At 34.1% G+C, this 21,156-nt stretch overlaps 1 protein-coding gene across 2 annotated transcripts in view; it reads right to left on the bottom strand.

Annotated features, from left to right (window-relative positions):
• The window catches only part of PolD1 (DNA polymerase delta 1, catalytic subunit), a 50,653-nt gene extending 32,168 nt beyond the window's left edge, over positions 1–18,485 (bottom strand). The window contains exons 1-6 of one of the 2 annotated variants that reach the window (XM_089240814.1): positions 18,372–18,485; positions 14,122–14,321; positions 9,929–10,218; positions 4,164–4,257; positions 3,450–3,618; positions 1,775–1,998 (exon numbers count right to left, since the gene is read on the bottom strand). In XM_089240814.1, coding sequence (XP_089096940.1) covers positions 1,775–1,998; positions 3,450–3,618; positions 4,164–4,257; positions 9,929–10,218; positions 14,122–14,296 — 952 coding nt within the window. In that variant the 5' untranslated portion in view covers positions 14,297–14,321; positions 18,372–18,485. Of the gene's footprint in view, positions 1–1,774; positions 1,999–3,449; positions 3,619–4,163; positions 4,258–9,928; positions 10,219–14,121; positions 14,322–16,692; positions 16,804–18,371 lie in introns of those variants that run through there. The other variant, XM_089240815.1, reaches the window with a different exon arrangement.
• Positions 18,486–21,156: the final 2,671 nt, after the last annotated feature.

Below are 21,156 nucleotides of genomic sequence, written 5' to 3'. Positions count from 1 at the left end.
TTTTTAGTCCTACAATTTAGTATTTTAATCGCTAGATACATTTTCAGACGTGGCAACTTTTGAAATCCAGAAATCCGGAGATTCTCCCGAAGGGGACCCCCCCCCCCCACTCATAGACTATCGAAAAAAAATTCGCAAAAAAATTGGTTTTTTTTTATCAATTACAAAAAAGTTACATTCCCTCCCCCCCAAGGCAGGTTCTGTATTGCCCCTGAGCAGAATATAATTCCATGTCAGTCTTTCTATGCAGAATAGAGAAATCACATCTACATCATGGAGACATCTACATACTGTTCATAAAGTAAAGTGCTTCCTTTCGGGGATGCTATCAGTGGTTCTATCTTGGGTACATGAACTAATTAAATTAAGAGCTTTATATAGCTTAAAGTTTTATATTTTCTTTCTGAAGACGTTTAATCAGAAGAAACAATTGAAAAAAATTCAAATTACAAAGCAGCCGACGAAAAAGCGTGTTTACCACATGGCTGTTAATGGAATACAATAACAATTATATAGGAATTTCAGCAACAAAGGTCATGCCCCTGATAAATGATTGCAGATGAACGCTATGAAAACGAAGTCACGTCTTTGCCAGTTGCTTAAATGCGGTCACAGAAACTTTTTTTAAGGCTGCTCGATGGAAATGACTATGGCTGTCCTCTATGGGTGTTTTCCCTAACGACGGCGGTAATCATCGACGCCACGACAACGTGAAAGCTTGTGCAAAATCTAATTTTCTGCCAAAATCCGGAGAAATTTTAACAAATCAGGAGAGCAGGAAGAAGGATGAAAAATCCGGAGTCTCCTGCGTAAATCGGGAAATTTGGCAGGTCTGCATTTCAAATTCAATGTTATGTGCAATAAGAGTATCGTTTTAAGCATCAGTTATCTAGATAATTTAATAATAACCGAAATCAACATTACTTACATACATGATGTAATAAACTTTTTTAAACACTTATCTATTGTAAAAAGAGGACAGCAGACAGTTTATATCAATGCAAACATATATAAGCAGTTGAAGAAATTTTGGAAGGTCAAGAATCATCTTGAATCAAAGAATGTCAAATCGTTCCACAGTTTTCCCTTCAATGTTCATGTTATGCTTTATTCAAATTTTATAAGAAAAAAAAACATATATTGTCCAAAATAATTCTGTCGAGAGATAGAAAATTATTTTAGAATCATTAAATATTTATTCTTTGTATAACATAGTGACTTTAAACATTACATGCAATTAACGTGTGCATTTTCAATGGGAATTTTTATATCGTTTATATATTGTATATACATCTTTTATATATTTTTATATATTTGAGGTTTTTGACGAAGGGTTTTTGAAGTGACAGTTTAAGCGGCGGTTTAAACCATCAAAAACTGCCATGTGTCAAAAACCTGCCAACCCTGCATTTAGCTGCAGAGGGGACAGATATTTTCTTCCCTTCGAAAACATATTTTCATACTGAAGATGTAACAGGACAGATCCATGGCAGGTGGAAAGGTCTACCCCATTTAAATAAGTGCTTTAAATTTAATATCTATTAATTCCTTAATTTTTCACCTTGGTAAGTCATGTATTGTCAGCCAGAGATTGGGCTTGCTATTGCATCATTACATTTGTATAGAAGCACCATTAGAATCAATTTATATATAAAACATAAAATTACTCTTATGAGTACCCTATTTGCAAAGATGTGTAAACTTTATCAAAGAATATGAAAAATTGTAATTGAATTTCAATTATGCATGAAGCAATAAAATTATTTTTTATTACCTTTTCTGTTGGCACATTCAATGTCAAAACTAAGAATTCGTGCTGGCGCTATCTTGCTCCATTCACCTTCTGGCTCATGGGAAATAAAATTATTCCATGCAACAGCAACTTCTATTTGACAGCGAGAAATGGGATTCCTCCGACTTTCAGAATTCATCAGAATGTACTTTCCAGGAGGTAGTTCTATCCAGTTGCAACCAACTACTTTAGTATCAACCATAAATCTAAAACCCAATATTGAAAAAATTAAATCAATAATCAAATATGAAAAGAAAAAATAAAAGTTTTGCTTATTATGCTTTTCACAAGCACATACAAATGAGACCAAGATCATCCCCAAAACACCTTAACTACAGCTGATGTATTAGTATTTTGAAGAATTCTAGTATCACATAGTACAAGTAATTATTTATAAAGTGAATGGTTTCCGATACCTTTGTAATGATGGGAAAGAACTATTATGGATCAACAAAAGCAAAATATGATCTGGTAATAATTTTTTAACAGAATCATAGGTTAAATCATCAATGATAATCTTTATAATACCTTTGTAATGATGGGAAAGAACTATTATGGATCAACAAAAGCAAAATATGATCTGGTAATAATTTTTTAACAGAATCATAGGTTAAATCATCAATGATAATCTTTATTCCATACCAAAAAAGCTCAGCATGTGGCAATAAAATTTTTAAACAGTGTATTATACACTCTTATTCATATTTTATGACCTTGAAGTACAAGCAAGTACTCAATAAATGTTTGTCATGTGTTTCTTAACTGTTCTGTTCCAAAAATTTCCTACAGAAAAAGGAAGTCCAAGAATAAAAATACTGCAAATATTTTAAGATAAACTTTATAATGTCTGACTTAATTGCAGGAAACAAAATCATGTGCACTGTACAGCAGGGGTTTCAAATGGAACCTTGTGTGTCCATAGGATGATTTTCCTTAGCTATTATTGCATAAAGAATACATTTAATGTTGTGAAATTGTAACTTATAATGTATTTCAATTTTTTATGATACACAAATTATAAAAATTAAAACATTTTGGATTTCATGGAGAGGAAGTGTGGAAATTGACCTACATTATAGGGAGTACGTGGTACCTTGTCTTTCACTAAAGGGGGGTCCAACACGTCAAAAAGGTTGGGAAACACTGCTGCACAGTACAGCAGTTTCAATCATACTGTTGCTTGTTTTCCCAGAAACTCCACCAAAATGGTATTTGTGAGATGAGTCGATGCTTCCAAGAATACGAAAATCTACTATTCATATTGTAGACAATGAATTTTTGTCGTCTTCTGAAATTTCTCTCAAACTCAATTTGAAATCACAGATTTCCTTGAATCAACTTGTAAAAAATTTGACCAAAATATTGATTTGAATATTTGATATCTTGTATCTAAAATGATAGGTATGTAACTTAAGCCCTCTGATTAGTTTTGTTTAAAAAAATTAAGTTAAATGCAAATTTCAATTGTATCAATTGAGTTAACTGAAATTTTTTCAATTAATCAAACAAACCCCAACAATTAGTAAATGAAAAATATTCACAATAGAAAGTTCTCATGATTACCTTGCTAACAAAAACTAAAATTTATCAACAAATTGAGCCAAATAATTGAGGAATAAGAAGAAAAATACAATGGAAAAAATTAATTTTCACTTACCTAATTTCAAAATCTATGTTTGTTTCATAACTGCTAAATGTTAATTCACCGAAACGACCAAACTTAACAGCATTTTCCAGGAGACGTTTACTAGCAGGTAAAAACCTTTGAAGTAGAACTGTTATCTTCAGGAAAGGGATTTTTCCAGCTCCAGTGTAACCATATATGCCTGTGTGTGATGCATAAATACATAAATCAAATACATGCAGAATGTTATTTTGCATAAATCTAATAATGCATGAAGAATACAAATATGCAGAGTTTTGCATGATCTAAGTCAGAGGTTTGTCAAATATTATGGGTCATATATATATATATATTGGCTCATTCATTAAGATGTCACTGCATACATGTCACAGAGAAAAAAACTATGCTGAACACTTATAGAGTAGGCATATTCAATCTGTTGCTTGCAAGCACGGCAGTGTTCAACAAAGCATCCAAAAATACTGTTTTTCTACTTCATTCTTTAATCATGAGTTATAAATAGCCACTCTAGCTGACATTTTTTCCCACTTCCGTTTTCTTGATGCAAAACATTTGAGTGTCTCTTCTAAGATTATAGTATATTTGTCATGAGAGAGAGCATTTCTATGCATAAACTGAGAACTGGTGATGCACACAAATATGCATGAAAAAGACTTGATCAACAAACATCAACTTGATTTCAAACACCATAAAATGATTTTAAAAAAATAGTGGGGAAAAACTTGCTTTCTTTTTTGAGTAGTTCCACATTGAGAACAGCATTGCTGATGTTTTCTTTATTTGATTTCATGTCAGCAATCACAGCTTGGTTAAGACATTCCTGTAAAACGAACAAAAAAGAATGCGGAAACAGAGAAATCATAATTATGATCCAGGAAAAAATCTGCAATCTTCCTTCACTTTGATTTTTAAATTATGCAAGCAATAGTCATCACTTCAATCGGTTGCACATGCATACATAGAATGATACAATATAAAGTTGTTTATTAAAATATAATACAGTCAGCCCCAGTTAATCAAATAACAGATAAATGGATATCCCCTGCTTAAACAGATAAAATCCTTGGCGCCAAAATTTCTCCCATAGAGACAATGTTAAAGTTCTGCACTTAATGTTTATTTCATCTACTTTCCCCCATTTAATCAAATATTACACTTCACACGTCAACTGTTAATACAGACATACAGGGTAAGGCTTTCCCAGTAGTTTGAGAATGGCAAGATTGAGGGTAGAGGTAAGATTAATTCTTATTTTGCAACATTTGCCAAAATTTTGGCTTCAGGAAAGAATTCATAATTAGGATCTTCACCCAAGTCGGTAGTTGTGGTTTTCTCAGAATCTTCTGAGAAAATCTACCCTTTCTCAATTATGATTTTGGTTTCACTGCATAAAGACTCATTCACATTTGCAATTCTAATTCCACTGCTATTTCTTCTAATGTATAGTCAGTTTTTCCCCTCTAAGTCTTCTTGATTCCATTATCACGGTCTGGAACAAAACTGTTCACAAAATAATATCTAAAAATAACCCCTCAAAAATATGTCAGAAAGGTATTATTTGTAATGTTAGGTGTATTAATATATAAGTCTTATAAATAGGAGCCTATCATTATTAACAATACGCCTGAAAGATTTGTAGCTAAATGCAACTTATCATTAGTAACAACACATATCTGAGCGACGTAGGGAAATTTATGTTAGTTACTAAGTATACCTCTCAAAGATGGGCTTAGGTTTATAGAAATGGTACAGTACTCACAGTGAGTGAACAAAATAATGACTAGAGACAGACTGAATGAAAGAAGACAGACCTCACGAAGTAATAGTTGGAGGGAAGGGGGCTCAATTCAAAGCCAAACAGTGTGTTATTCATTTGAACATCCGACTACATTTCTGAGAAGTATAGTTAATATTCTAGGGCAACACGACAGCAGGGAGGACGCACGCATGTTGCTAATGCTCCGGAAATTTATTAAATTTCCCATTTATTTATTAATCATTTTTTAAAAATATTTAATTTGTTTGCGTCTGATAGAAAGGTATTTATTTCTAAGTATGTCGATGAAGTAAAACTAATCCATAGACATATATGATCTCTTTGCGAATGACGTCCACCGCGTTCTTGGTATTTATGTTGATATACCTGCTTTGATCAATCATAACAATGGTGGATACATGTTCAATTTGTGAAGGCGAAGTACTGAAAGGGAAGGAGGTATTTTCATGTTCTGGTTGTGAATCACTTATTCATCCGATATGTGTTGGAACCACAGACACAAATTTCAAAAAAATGTCTACTGAATTGAAACAAAAATGGCGATGTACTGACTGCATAATATCAGCAAAGATTGAAAAACGGGAAAAATTGGAGCTTGAAAAAATACATGATATTATTCGTGAAGAATGTCGAATTATGACTAAACAGATGGAAAAAAAATTCTCTGAAGAATGCAGTGTGTTGAAATCCGAAATGATCGAATTGAGAAAATCAATCGAGTTCAATGATGAAACACTCAGGGACATGAAAGCTGAACTATCGGAGGTAAAGAAAGAATTACAGATAATGAAGAGATCGAATGAGGGGTTGCGAAGTGAAAATAATGTTTTGAAGGAAAAAATCAAGAACATATACGATGAACTGGATAAAATTGAGTTACGATCGAAATCAACCAATATAGAGATACAAGGAATGCCGGAGGAAAAGGGGGAGGATGTGATGGAAATAGTGACTGAAATTGGTAAAACTTTGAACGTGTATAAACCGAATGATATAATGAAGCTACATAGGGTAAATTCGGTAAACAAAAATAGGATCAGACCAATTATTGTCCGATTTAGAGACTCCGCGGTGCGAGATGAATGGATCGAAGCTAGCCGAAGCAAGAAGGGACTAAATGCAAGTGAAATTGATGAACGTTATGGTGATTCAAGGCTATTCATAAATGAACATCTTACTAAGACTCTCAAAGACCTTTTTTATCACGTCCGGAAGTTCAAGAAGGATAACGACTTTGACTTTGCGTGGGTGAGGGACGGCAAGGTCTTACTGAGGAAAAGGCAGGGTGAAAAACTTTATTATATTCGTAACATAAATGACTTGGATAAAATTAATCAACAGCAGAATTCCCAGGAATCCCAGGAATAAATAATGTAAGTATCAACTCATCTTGCCTTGAAACATTCGATGATTTGGTGAGTTTTTCAAATAGTCCTGAAACTTTCAATATATTGCATGTAAATATTAGAAGCGCTCGTGAAAATTTTAATAATTTATTATTGCATTTAGAAAAATTAGTGGTTCCATTTGATGTTGTATTACTGTCTGAAATTTGGATCAAAGATCATGAAACTGATCTGTACAATATTTTTGGCTATAATAGTTTTTGTGAATGTCGAAATAGAAATAGATCAGGCGGCGTTATTGCATATGTAAATAAAAAATATTCATTTTTAAGTACTGCCTTGAATATGAATACAGCTGAAGGCTTATATTTGTACAGTGAAATGTTAGATCTATGCATAATTTTAATTTACAGATCCCATGATTTTTCTCGAATGGATTATACTAATGAGTTCAGATCAATTATTAGCAATTTAGGGTATAAAAATATTATCTATACTGGAGATATTAATATGGATATATTGAAGTCTGACACGGACAGTGATGAATACATGAGTCTCATGTCTGAATTTGGTTTTTTATCATACATAAATACACCAACAAGAAAGTCAGCGTGTTTAGATCACGTTTTCATTCGAAACGCGAGGTTAAATTATCGATTTGAAACAGCAGTATCAAAATTAGAGATAACGGATCATTTACCACTGGTTATTAAATGTAATCTTGGAACTGATACAAAACTTTTAAATAATAATCAAAATAATAAAAATCGGTTTTGTCAAAATGTGGATTATGATAAGTTTGAAATATGTGTAAAAAATTATGAATTTGATGAAAACATTTTCAATGAGACTGATGCAAATGCATTATATGACAAATTTCTTGATATTGTGTTTAGGCATCGTAATTTCTGGACAAAACAGTCTAAATGCAAAACAGGAAATAATTTGAAAAGTGAATGGATTACATATGAATTGAAATGTATGGTCGATACTAAAGAAAGACTTTATAAAGTTTTTAAACGAAATCCTTCAGATCGTGATAAGGAAAATAATTACAAAAACTATAACAAACAGTTAAAAAAGAAGCTAAAAGCTGCAAAGGATGCTTTTTACTATAATAAATTTATAAAATGTGGTAACGACGTCAAGAAACAATGGAAAGTTACTAATGATATCATAAATCGAAAAATAAATAAAATAGTACTTCCAGTAAATACTAATTCTAAAACAGTGAATGAAATGAATGAATTTTTTATCAATTCTGCAATAACTGAAGATTCTGAGTTAATAGATGAAATAGAGCTTCTAGTACCAAACCAGTATAATTCTATAGTTGTTACTGAGATAGAGGAAAGGAATGTAAAGAATTTAATAAACATACTTGAGAATAATAAAGCGGTTGGTTATGATGGAATCACTCCAAAAATGCTAAAAATTGTCAGTAAATACCATTTAAAGTTTATAACCCACATTATAAACTCTTCAATTCTCAATGGAGTTTTTATTGATAAATTAAAATGTGCTCTTGTTATACCCATTCATAAATCAGGTAATGTCAATGATTTCAAAAACTATCGTCCGATCTCTATTTTGCCCGTCTTTTCGAAAATTTTGGAAAAGATAATGAAACACAAAATTATAAATTTTCTAAATCAATTTAATTTTTTTTCGAGCAATCAGTTCGGTTTTCTTGGAAATAAGAATACCGAGATGGCAATTTTGAAATTTTCAGCAAAAGTATATGAAAGTATTAACGAGAGCAAAAGAACCCTTGCTATGTTTTTAGATTTAAAAAAAGCCTTTGATAGTGTCGATCATCCAATTCTTATGCATAAGTTATATTGTTCAGGTCTGAGAGGCAACACTTATCACTGGTTTAAAACTTATCTGTCAAATAGAATGCAAGCAGTTAAAATAAATGATACAATAGGTACATACAGGATTATTAAAACTGGCGTCCCACAGGGTTCTGTTCTTGGACCGATTTTATTTCTAATCTTTGTCAATGATATCAATAACCTGGATCTACATGGTGATTTGATTAGCTATGCCGATGACACAGCTATTGTTTTGTCAGAACAAACGTATACCATGCTGAAATCTGATACTGAAGAAGATTTAACAAAAATTAACACGTGGTTGAGGCATAATAAGTTAACCTTGAATCTCAACAAAACTAAATACATAAATTTTCAATTATACAATAGAAATATTGAAACACTTATAATTCGATGCCATGAGTTGGGATGTTCTGATGACCAATGTTTTTGTCCGATTGTCTCGGAAACTGAAGAGTATAAATATTTAGGAGTCACTATAAACAAAAATTTGAAATGGAACTCTCATGCAAATGCACTTAGTAACAAAATAAAATACATGAATGTTCGTTTATATTGCTTAAAAAATATTATATCTCCTCAATTTATTCATACACTTTATTTTGCTTGGTTCTACTCACTTATTCAGTATGCTATATGTGTTTGGGGAGGTGATTATGAGTCCAATTTAAATGTTTTAATAAGTGCTCTGAAAAAAACTATAAATATTATTTCCTCTCGTAACCCTACACCATCTGCCTATAATTATAAATCAGACTATAGATTTAATATTGAAAAATTGTATATATACCGAAGTCTAATGTTTATTTATAAAAATCCTACTTGGTTTGAAATCAAGCAATGCCCAACAAACACACGTCTCCGTCGAGGTTTTCAATATAATATTATACAACCTAAAAAAACATTAACCCAAAAGCAATTTATATATTTGGCTCCATTATATTTTAATAACCTGCCAAATGAAATAAAATATGAAAATAAATTAAGAGCTTTCAAACAATTAATTATCAATTATATTAATATTTTACTACAATAGGAAGGTACTTCTCGGCCCCCAGTATACAGTGTTGTGTCACCTAGGCCTTTGAAATATTTGTCTATTTCTATACTTGTATTTTGCTTAGTACTTGTTAGTAGCCTATATGAAAGTGTTTGCCACCACAGAAAAATTTATGTTTGTATACTCTGGACGGATCAAGCGATCCCTTGAGTAGAATACTGTATTTATATATTTATGTATATTGTTGTTTTTTTTTCTTAATAAACTATTTCTATTTCTATATGTACCCTACTATGTATTGCAGTTGGGTTATTACTGGAGAAAATCATGCCGATCCAGACCTCATTTATAGTCTTCCGTTGTTAGGAAATAAAGTTTTCTCTGTCTCCCATCCATAATATAAACATATTCAAAATATATATATTTCACAGAAACATTAGCCAAAGTAACAACATTAGACACAGTGAAATTTCACAACAGATAAGGCAAATAAGACATGAATGTACTTAGATGAATCACTCAAAACTCACCCTGAACATGGCACAGTCTTTCTGTTGAAATCCAGTCGGAGCAGGGATATAGAAATATGGTAGAAATCCATGAATGTGGCATAGAACACTGTTTCCATCCATTGTCATACCAAACATCCTCATGATAGGAACTGGACCTGTGGAACATCCAGGCATTCCGGCAAGGGGCTGCCCAGTATAGTTGTCTAAATCGAGCTGTTGAAAAATCAGTGCATCTCTGTCAGGGCGTATGGTAGGTACAGGTGGTCGAGACCATTTGACATTTGAGACAACACTCTCTGGCCCCTCTCCTGAATAAAAATAATTCAAGCATTCAGACACACATATTCAATACATGTGACAGCTACTTAACCTTCACCTTTAAAATTCAATATAAAATTAGGAAATAAAGTAAGTAACAAAATAGGTTCTACTAAGACAGCAGTTCTCAAAGTGTATGTCATCAGCTTTTGTCAGGAGCATTACTGTGAGCTGGTGATATTGATACGTGTCTGTTCCGTGCTTTGAAGTGGTTCTTTGTTAGACTATCCTGAGGAGTTGATGATGGACGTTGACAAGGTAGCTGTGGGTGACAAAGTTTTGACAACCACTGCTCTAAGGGTTATTAATATTTAAGTGTTTTTAAATTCCTTCTCTCATACAGGGTGTCTCATAAATTTGGACAGATATTAAAAAAATCATAGAAGTTAACAAATTGATGTACCGGGTTGTGGTTTGGACCATTAGACTTGTCAAAGAATTTAATTTTTTCAACCCAAGAAAATAATTAGTTAAAATCCCTACCATTAGGTGACGCTTCATAGTGTTATTTCCTGATAACAAGTAAACTCAATACCTTTAAAAAATGATAGAAACCAACAACAAGCATATTCTTCCTAGATTTTAGTGAATGCGAAATGAATTTTGGCTTTTCAAGGTCATTGCTAATTAAGTTTTCCTAACATTCTATTTAGTTTTCCATGAGTATTGATCAGAAAAGTTTTTTTTTTTTGCAGATTTTGTGCTAATTTAAAATGAACTTATCTGATTAAAAATCCCGCCCACTGTGAAGAGGGGATTTATTTGATTTGTCAATGCTCAAAAAAGGAACCCTTGGAAATCCATATTCGATTAAACGAAGTGTACCAAATAAAATAATGAATGAAAGAAAATGTGAGAAGGTAGTTTGTAATTTATACAATTTATATACAGTAATGTTTAACAAAGATACATGACTAAACTCACATTGGACATCCATCACATGTTACCAATGTTTTGCTGCCTAAAGTCAATGACAGTTGAATAACTCCCCTCACTTCACAGTCTGCAGGATATTTAATCAGATAGTTCTTTTTAAATGAGCACAAAATTCATAAAAATAAACTTTTGCAACTAATAGGCCTACTCACAGAAAACTACAGATTGGGGAGACTGCAACCTTGAATGATGAAAATTTGCGTGACTTGAGCGGTGAGAATACAGAATCTGTTGTTACTTGCTGGATGACCTATGTAGGTCATTCCCAAAAAAGTGCATATGAATTAGTTCAGAGACTTTATAATTCTTTTACAAAATTTCAGAGCACTCTGGTAGTAATTTTTTAATTAGTTCTTCATTTAACTCTCTCTTATATGGTACTTCTTAATTTATTTCAGATGGTATCTAACTTTTTTAATCACTGTTTGTAGCAAAACCTTAAACTCTGGCTGTCCCACCTTCAAAAAAGTATTACACAAAAAGACTTGCTGCAAATCAGAGGAATTTATTTTCAAAAAAATTGGAATCACATTTTATATATGAGCCATAGGTGAACAAAACTGACAATAAAATTTTGAAAAAAAAAAAATCTTTCCCATGAAAAATTATTTTTTTTGTTTGTGTCTCAAAATTTTTCCCATTTTAAAATGTCCACACTGTTACGGCCATTTTGGAAATACATTTTTATACCAGATTAAATTTGATAACACTTTTGAGCTTGTTGAAAGGTTCACTTTTAATGTTTGATCAATGGTTTTAAAATTGACTTTTGCAAAATGACTAAATATTCACATTCATTATTATTATGTATTTAGTACCAGATTTGTTTCTATGACATGAATGTCGCTCTTCACTTGTTAATACAAGATATACGGAAGACTGGATGTTGCGAGATATTTATTATTTGAGATGTTAATTTTTTTAAGGAACGAAAAACTCATCTCTGCCTCTACCGGGAGTCGAACCCGGGTCCCTCGATTGCCGGACGAGTGCTCTGATCACTAAGCTACAGAGGAGATAGAGATTTTCCTTCGCTAGAGCGTATATATGTGCCGAATGGAACCGTGCAATGGACGGTGAACCGATCAGCCAATAGCTCATGGACGACGAGCCGCCAGATGGCTATATATAATTTTTTTCTGTCCGATGTCCACTCTGTTACGTCATCATCATAAATAATTTTAAAAAAAATTTCATCTATGTCAACATCTAGTGATAGTACATGAAGATATGCTTCAAAATATAATAAAGGTTTTCATCAATCATTTGAATTTATAATGAAAAAATAATAAATTAGGCTAATTTGTCCACTCCGTTAAGTGTTCCAAAAACCCAAGCAACACAACAGAATGAAAACTATGATGCAAAGTAAAGCTTTCTTACTTAAGAGGTTCTGAAGGTTTAGGTTAAGTTTAATAAGTTATCTATTCAATTCAAACCCTTTATCCACATTCTCAATCATGTTACTTTTCAAGTTAAATACGAAAGTAAAAAGTAGCACTGATCACTAAAATCACTGTCATGACTACTTCACCAAACACCAACTTTGGCCATATCGCTATATATTGCAATTTACTGCCATTAGTGAGATGGGTTGGAAGCGAAGGCGCTGTCTATCGGTGGTCCCCTCGAATTCGTTAGGGAAAATATTTCATCTATATCCTCCCTTGGGTTCGAACCCGGGACTCTGACAACAACCTTAAAATCACTGTCAGGCACAGATCCAAGATGTCATAAGGGTCATTTTAGTAAAGGTCATTATATGACAATGCATATCTGTATTTTATGTGGGGCAGAACCATTATATCTTCCCATTTCATTTTTCTTTCTAGACGCTACTGTGCTCCCCCAGTCCACTCTCAATCACTAATGTTAAAGCCATAAATGCAAGATTCATACCAACATCAAATTACTACTCAATTTCAACAAAAAACTTTCATTTTAAAGAAAAATCATACTAATGAATAGAGTAATGATAATATACAGCTGCGCAAGTCCATTGTCCACTTTGACCAGATTTTAAGCATTTTGTCAGACCAAAATTCAAACTACGAGGGATGGGGGGTGCATGTTTTTAGAATTTGGTCATGGGAGTGAACGTTTTAAAAGGTTATGAAAGGAATTTCTGGGTCACCTATCACATTTTGTATATAATTTTTGGGAAAAATAAAAATCTATTTGCATGGCCTATTTAGCATATATGAGATATCTTTCTCTCAGTTAAACATTTCTGTGCGCTCTGTTGCAATAATGTTCACTCTGTTAGGGGAAGCATTTTTGCAGTTCACAGGCAAAACAATTTAAGAACACTTCAAAATAAAATGTTTTGATTTTGAGTAGCTACATATACATGTGAAAAATGAACTTTCCCATGTGCTATTCTGAAAAAACCATCGAAACAGAAAAAAAAAGTCAAAAAAAATTTTAACTGCCTTTTTTTTTCAGCATTTGCATAAGAAATAAGCCGATTTCATTATTTTAAGAGATAAAAACAGCAGAAATAATAATTCTTTTAGAACGATATTTCGTTCAGTTTCATCTTTCGATTTTTGCTTGAATATTTTCTTCGGTGGGCCTTGACTACCGAATAGACTCCTTTTATTCATGATTAGAAATTGTCAAAAAAAAAACTGAAAATAAAGAAAGTACCATAACAGAGCGGACAAAATCTATGATTTTCAGTCATAAAACTTAAAAGAAAAATTATTACAAAATAAAAGTGCAAATTGTTTATGAAATATTAAACTTCAATTCATTGGCTATAATTTTTGATCAATTTTATTTTGAAAATTCAACTTTGAATTTTTCATTTCAAAAATGTGGAATGTACACTTTTTTGGGAATGTCTCATGCATTCATGGACCCCAGGGGTTTTTGCAGACCACAGGTTTAAAAGCCACTACACTAGGCTATAGCATAGGAAATTAAACAAAACAATAATTTAAAAAATTAGCTACCAATCAGTTCCGGAGAATCAAGGTCAGCAGAAGCTTCAAATTCTTCCTCATACTCTTCCATGAGAGCGAGTTCCTCTTCAAAATGACTAGGTTCATGCTCAGTTTCATCTTTCGATTTTTGCTTGAATATTTTCTTCGGTGGGCCTTGACTACCGAATAGACTCCTTTTATCCATGATTAGAAATTGTCAAAAAAAAAAACTGAAAATAAAGAAAGTGGAAAATCAGCGTCTGACATCAAATGACAGCACTATTTTCATTAACACTCATATATTCATTAGAACAGCGGCACATGCAGGAAGGGGACATGGGTTTCCCCTACGGACCCCCCTGCCGAAGACAATCAAAAATGTATATCAAAACCATCATGCAAAAAGCGTGATCAAGCTTTTGGTCACAAGGGCAAGCACCACTAGATACACGAACATGTGTGAGTTCATTCGATCAGCTGAAGTTAGTTTCTGAAGTTCCCGACTTCAGGTCACAAATGCAAGCTGACTTCCCATTTGAAAAGTCTCGTCACAGTGAACACAGACCCATAACACATACACCTATATACATGCCAATTTGGAAGACTGGTGTTTAAAATACGTATATTGCTATGCACACAATGGAATGCTGTCCGTTCACCAAAATGATATTCTGACAGGAAGGACTCATCCCTTCCAGTTAAAACTTGAAGTTATGTATTCAATCATGTATACTGTCTCGCCCCTAGAAGTATATAGGATTCTGAATATCAATATCAATCCCCCTTAACATAAGAAGTGCAATTTATTCAAATATTTCTCTCAAACAAAATTAGGTTATTTAGGCTGCCTATTCTATCCATTCCTCCCCCCCCCCTTTTATTGTGGGGTTCTCCAACCCTACATCGAAGAACAACAAACAAAAAAATAAAATTATATCAAAATCAATAGCACAAAAAAAACGAGGGAAACATGGAAAGCAGAACTTCTGCAAAATCCAGGAAGTCCCAGAGGGTATCTTAATTGCTACTAATTTGCAACAAGATAGCCCAGAGCTTCCTAATTAACAAATCTTTGGTGGAATCTCGGTTTATGAGCACAATGGATCACATCAAACAATGATTTCAATATCAATTCAAAACCAGTTTCAATACCAATTTCTATTAATCTGTCGTGATTCAGATAAAGGTCCTGAATAGACCAATCACAAAATCAAACATTTCAGATATATCAATAGCAAAGAAACACCCATTGAGTTTAAAAAATATATACAGTCAAATCTTGTTAATGAGTCACTCTTGGGAGAGCAAAAATATGACTTAGTAAGCGGAATGACTCGTTAAATGGAGTATGCCATAGCTGTGCTAATTCCTGCCTGAGGACAATTGGGACTTCCAAAAAGTGACCTGATAAGCGGAGTGACGTGTTAACCAGGTGACGCACTAACGAGGTTTGACTGTATATCAAGTGGTCAAATTGTTGAAAATTTGATATATACAAAGATTGGCAAGCACTTATATCAAAATTATTCAATATAGATGTAAAATGTCTCCATTGTGTTTGTAATGCAATACTAAAAAATTTCAAAGCATAATACCTACTAATCAATTAAACCCCAAGGAAATAAAATTTATCCAAAGATTGAAATGCTTTCCATTATACAGTACCTATATGTTTCTGCACATTGTCTCCATGTTATTCATGTCAAGCACATTATATAACATTTCATGTAATTACAATATGCGAGTCTCAATTTTTTTATGTATTCGTTCTTTTTAAAGGATATATCCAAAAAAAGTTTGCTTGAGTTTAAATCTGGCTGAGCTTTCAACTAAACAACAAAAATACAGTAAAACCCCTTCTTAATGGACACCCCCCACCCTTTTACGGACGAATAATAATTTCCCTTTGCATAATGAAAGTATGCATTTCAAATCCTATTAAGAGTCACCATTCTTACGAACAAATTTTTCTGTCATGCCAGTGTCCCCAAAAGAGAGGTTTTACTGTAAAAATCAAAAGATCACATAAAACTCTAAGAAAATTTTCAAATCCTCATCAAGTGAATAACCTATTCACAAAACAAAAATTTCCCTCAATTTTCTCGGTTTTATAAAGTAAAAAGAAAGATTATACACTATACAAATCAAGAAATTTGTCATTTCAAATTAAATAAAAAATATAAACCCATAATCTTACAGATAACTTACATAAACTTACATTACTTGCAAAATTCCGTACTATTCACAATACAGCTAGAAAAAGTTATTTTCGCCTTTTCTTCTCCACTTCCCATTACTCACCAATACTCGAGATATTTCTCCATTGGTTTCTGATGACTCATATGTAGAACTCATAAATTTCCTTGTTTCTTGAAAGAGTAAATATATCAAGATTTCTTTTATGTGGAGGCACGATATTGTCCTTCCACTTCTCCAGTAAGGATGGATGTACATGTAATGTCTTCTTATTGCACATCTTTCGCCACAAAACAAAAATGAGTGATCTTTCTGGTGCCTCCACCATTGATAATAACCATGGACGGCATGTTTGGTCAGTATATGCTTAACATAAAAGTTGCCTTTAATCTTGTTACAGCTTACCTTCAGGTATAATTGTTATGTAGCATGACCTTTAGTAGAGTTGTTTCCTAGGTGTTGTCACGATTTAGTACTGTCTGCGTAGGCACGGTGGTGCGATTGCGGACTGACCAACTGTGGACGATGTTATGATCAGTTTTTTTTGCAAATTCCTTACTGTATATATGTATATGTGAAATAGTTTTTACTTTCACATAAATAAATAAACTTCTGGATACACCCATCCTCTGGGAACACTTCAATATCGGAACAGCTTCGGTATAAGGGGCAGGTTGGCGATTTTCTGCAACTTTTTTTTCCGCCGCCGACCCCATCAAAAGTCGCCAAGGCCGTTAGACACATTACAGGAGCCAAAAAAAAAAAATCGCCAGCATAGAAAATAATGAAAACAATATGAAAAATATCATGAAACACAAGAGAAATGAAAACATAAATAAGATCTGGATTATAAACATGATTTCTGGGTTATAATAAATATGATATGAGGCTGTGAGACGCTATTGATGCTCAAGCAAGCATACACATGCTAAAACCAACAACCATAATTATGATAATAAAAATAATTATGAACTGAAACCCAGACTCTTTCCGGGAATCCAGATTCTTTTAAATAAACAATGGTCCTGCATGTTGTATTATAAATAAATAGTGACATCCAGATCTTATTTATGTTTTCATTTCTCTTGCGTTTTTCATATTGTTTTCATTATTTTCTATGCTGGTGATTTTTTTTTTTCGGCGCTCATATAGTGTCTAACGGCCTTGGCGACTTTTGATGGAGTCGTCGGACATGAACTAATCTCCAACGATTTTTCAAATAATTCAAAACGCTGAGGCTTTAAGGTGATATCATTTGGAAGATAAAAGAGAGAGAGAACAAAGACACATTTGAAAATGGCAGTTGGAAGTTTCAAAAGATGCGCTAGAAACAATACAAAACAACCACCAGCTCCATCTTGATGTATTTTTTTACCGAAGAACATTCTAGAACAACGACAACCCAGAACACCACAGTGCGCCGGCGACTTATCGTCGGAAAAAAGCCGCCAAGTTGGCATGTCCCTTATACCGAAGCTGTTTCGAACAATGCTATAAACATTCGTAAAAGTACTTTGAAATGATTCAAGTAAGTATGTGGAAGTGTAAACATGCATTGTGCTACAGGAAATATGGGGCAAAAATATAACTGCGCCCAGGGCCGTCTTGAGAGCATTATAGGCCCCCAGGCCAAGTGATTTTTCTGAGGCCCTACCTGGCGAATTCATGTTGGTAAAGGCACTTAGAAATTATTCAAGTAAGTATGTGGAACTGTAAACATGCATTGCGCAAGGTTCCAGCTGTTCCAGTGGTTGAATTCGCCAGGTAGGGCCTCAGAAAAATCACTGGGCCCGGGGGCCATGATGCTCTCAAGACTGCCCTGGGCGCAGTTATATTTTTGCCCCATATTTCCTGTATCGCAATGCATGTTTACACTTCCACATACTTTCTTGAATAATTTCTAAGTACCTTTACGAATGTTTATAGCATTGCACAAAGGAAACATGTCAAACATGAAATGTCTGAAGGCACGAAATTAAAACGAGACAATATGTTTAAATGTACCTTTCAATTAATGCTCCGCAATACACAAATATCGTGAATAAACAACACAATGGAAGAATTTGCTCACTAATTATACTTACTATATGTTGAAATAGGGCTTTTACTCCGCTTTTAATTAATTAATTGGTAAAATTAATTGTCTGACCCAAATGTGTTGTCAATATGAGAAATTCCCGCCACATACTTCTTCCGGTCACGGTTTCACAAATATTGTTTACTTTTGTGGTTTTAGTAGCAGTAGTTGTTGTTTCTGGCTTTGTGAAAATGATCTGACCATGTACGTGCTGGAAACATGCGGGAAATCGGGTCCATAAATAAAAAAACGTCACTTGATTGCCATTCACTGTTTTTTTAAACTGCCAGTTATCGCTAAAATCGCGATACTATCGCTGATAACGAGAAATAAAAATCTACGGGCAAACATAGTGAGAATGGACTTCTTCATCGCTGCACATTGCATGTGCTGTCATCTATTGACGATTTAGTTAACTAATGTGCTAGTTCTCTGTCACGCCGGTAGATAGAAGCACAAGTTACAAATGTTTTTTCATGAACAAAAATTTTCATTGATAAATAGATTAGAGTAGAGGGGTGCACCATACATAGGGTTACCATACATCAGGGCCGCAACTAGGGGGGAGCAGGCGGGTCTCGTGCCCCTGCGCTGGACCCCAGAGGGGAGCAAATTTTATTCTCAAACCTCTCCTTCAACATTACGAGGGGGGCGCCAAAATGCGCACTAAACATCTAGTTGCGGCTCTGCCAGACATCTTATTTTAGGACGACACGTCCTCTTTTTTTTTATGTCATTACAAGCATCCTCCTACTTTCCAGGAAATATACCATTTTGTACTCCTTTTCTCCTTGGTCTCCGAAATTTGTTTTTGTCAGAAAACCTTTTTTTTTTATACTTTGAAACATACAGGGTGATTATAAAAAAACTAACCCGACATATGGGCCCCTAACTATCATACCATTCACAGAAACTGAATGAAATTTTGGCATAAGGTATTTTGAGGTATGCGCTCAAGAATGATATGGAGAACAACAGTGTCACTCTAACAGTTACGGTTACAGTGAGAAAATTTCGAAAATATCAAATGGCAACACCAAGTTTTTTGTATTGGAATGTGATCTCCATTGTGAAAAACCCTAAATGGCGTTCGAACGGCAACTGTAGCATGAAAATCACCGGCGGTAGATAGGCTAAAAGTGAGCACAACCAATAAGGACAGAGAAGCAGCATAAAATAAAGCACTTTATTGTGTTTTCCACATGACCTTGTGGAGGACTAATCAGGCTGGGATCTCAGCCGAAGAAACGGTGTGACGAATGAAACGAACATTAATGCTCTGGTGCACGGCAAAGTCCTTTTTACTTTTCCTTGCCCAGTTCCGGGGATTTTCGTGCTACAGGTGCCATTCCAACGCTATTTAGTGTTTTTCAGTATGGAGATCGCATTCCAATACAAAAAACTTGGTGTTGCCATTTGATATTTTTGAAATTTTCTCACTGTAACCGTAACTGTTAGAGTGACACTGTTGTTTTCCATATCATTATTGAGCGCATACCTCAAAATACCTTATACCAAAATTTCATTCAGTTTCTGTGAATGGTATGACAGTTAGGGGCCCATATGTCGGGATAGTTTTTTTTATAATCACCCCGTATATCTTCATTAACATGAATGTTTTTGTGTTGTTTTATTCCCATTGGCCAATTAGCCATCGAAATTCCTAGAATTTTTTTTTTTTTTCGCAGTTTTGTTTTAGTCAGGAAAAATTATTGTTGTGGCCGGTTTTATCGGTCAAAATAGTGGCGCAATCTGTTTTGAAATTGGGGAAAGTGACGTCACTAAGGGTGTGCATAAAAGCGTCCTCCTTTCTCAGTTTCGAATCCAATAACCCTACTCTCTCTGCAATTTATATCTCATCTCTTCATTAATATGAGCATGTTTCGTGTTTTTTTTTTGTTTTTTTTTCTTATTAATGCATATAAAGGAGTGGGATGTAGAACGTCTGCTGCTATTTATCATTGACTAAAGAAACTCTCAGAATATTATTTTTTTCATAAGACAATAGAAGGCAGCACATCCTTTTTAAAATCGAATTTCTCATAGATGTGAGCTTCGTTTTATTGCTGCTTCCCTAAAATCCTACGAAGTAGAAAAGTTTTGTGATTGAGAAATGAATGGAACTTCTGCTCAAAAAGGCGCCTACATGAAGAAAACATTGGGGGGGGAGGGGTCTGAAAATTCATAATCGTCTCGTATGTACTGCCCGTACGAACAGGCGGAATAGTTGCTTTCCATTGTATATTCACGAATTTTTTAGGGGCGGGGGGGGGGGGGTTGCTCAGTCCCTTATAAAATTCATTGGAAAGGGCTCAAATGGCATGCCTCCAGGTTTCGGCTCCTATGCTTCTGCTCCCATCATTTCCAAGCAAATATTTTTGATTCGATCTTATTCCTTTCATCAGTTCAGAGCTAATATAACTTGCGCATCGAAATGTTTAACCCGAATCAGGGCCGTAACCAGGGGGAGCAGGCGGGTCTGGTACCTCGAGCGCTGAACCAGGAGGGGCACCGAATTCACCCTTTAACTGCTTCTTCTACATGCAAGGGGCGCCAAAATTCCGGCTTGTCCCAGGTGATCAATTATCTAGTTGCGACCCTGACCCGAATGCTAATATTGTTACTTTGTAGCAATGTTTCTCAAAGTGTGCTTCGCGGCTCCTAAGTTCGTTGCCAACCTTTGTCAGGGGCGTCGCAGTGAGCTGGAGATATTGATTTATGAGCCGCCTATTTTATGCTTTAAAGTGGCTCTTTTATACGGGAAAATATCCACCAAATTATTCGGGTGAGTC

The sequence above is a fragment of the Pholcus phalangioides genome, unplaced genomic scaffold (assembly GCF_987345545.1).
Source record: "Pholcus phalangioides strain wild (caught in Gottingen) unplaced genomic scaffold, Ppha-v1.0 ptg000013l_1, whole genome shotgun sequence".
Lineage (NCBI taxonomy): Eukaryota > Metazoa > Arthropoda > Arachnida > Araneae > Pholcidae > Pholcus > Pholcus phalangioides.
The sequence above is the reverse complement of the archived record's forward strand: the minus strand, read 5'-3'. Positions and strand labels throughout refer to the sequence as shown.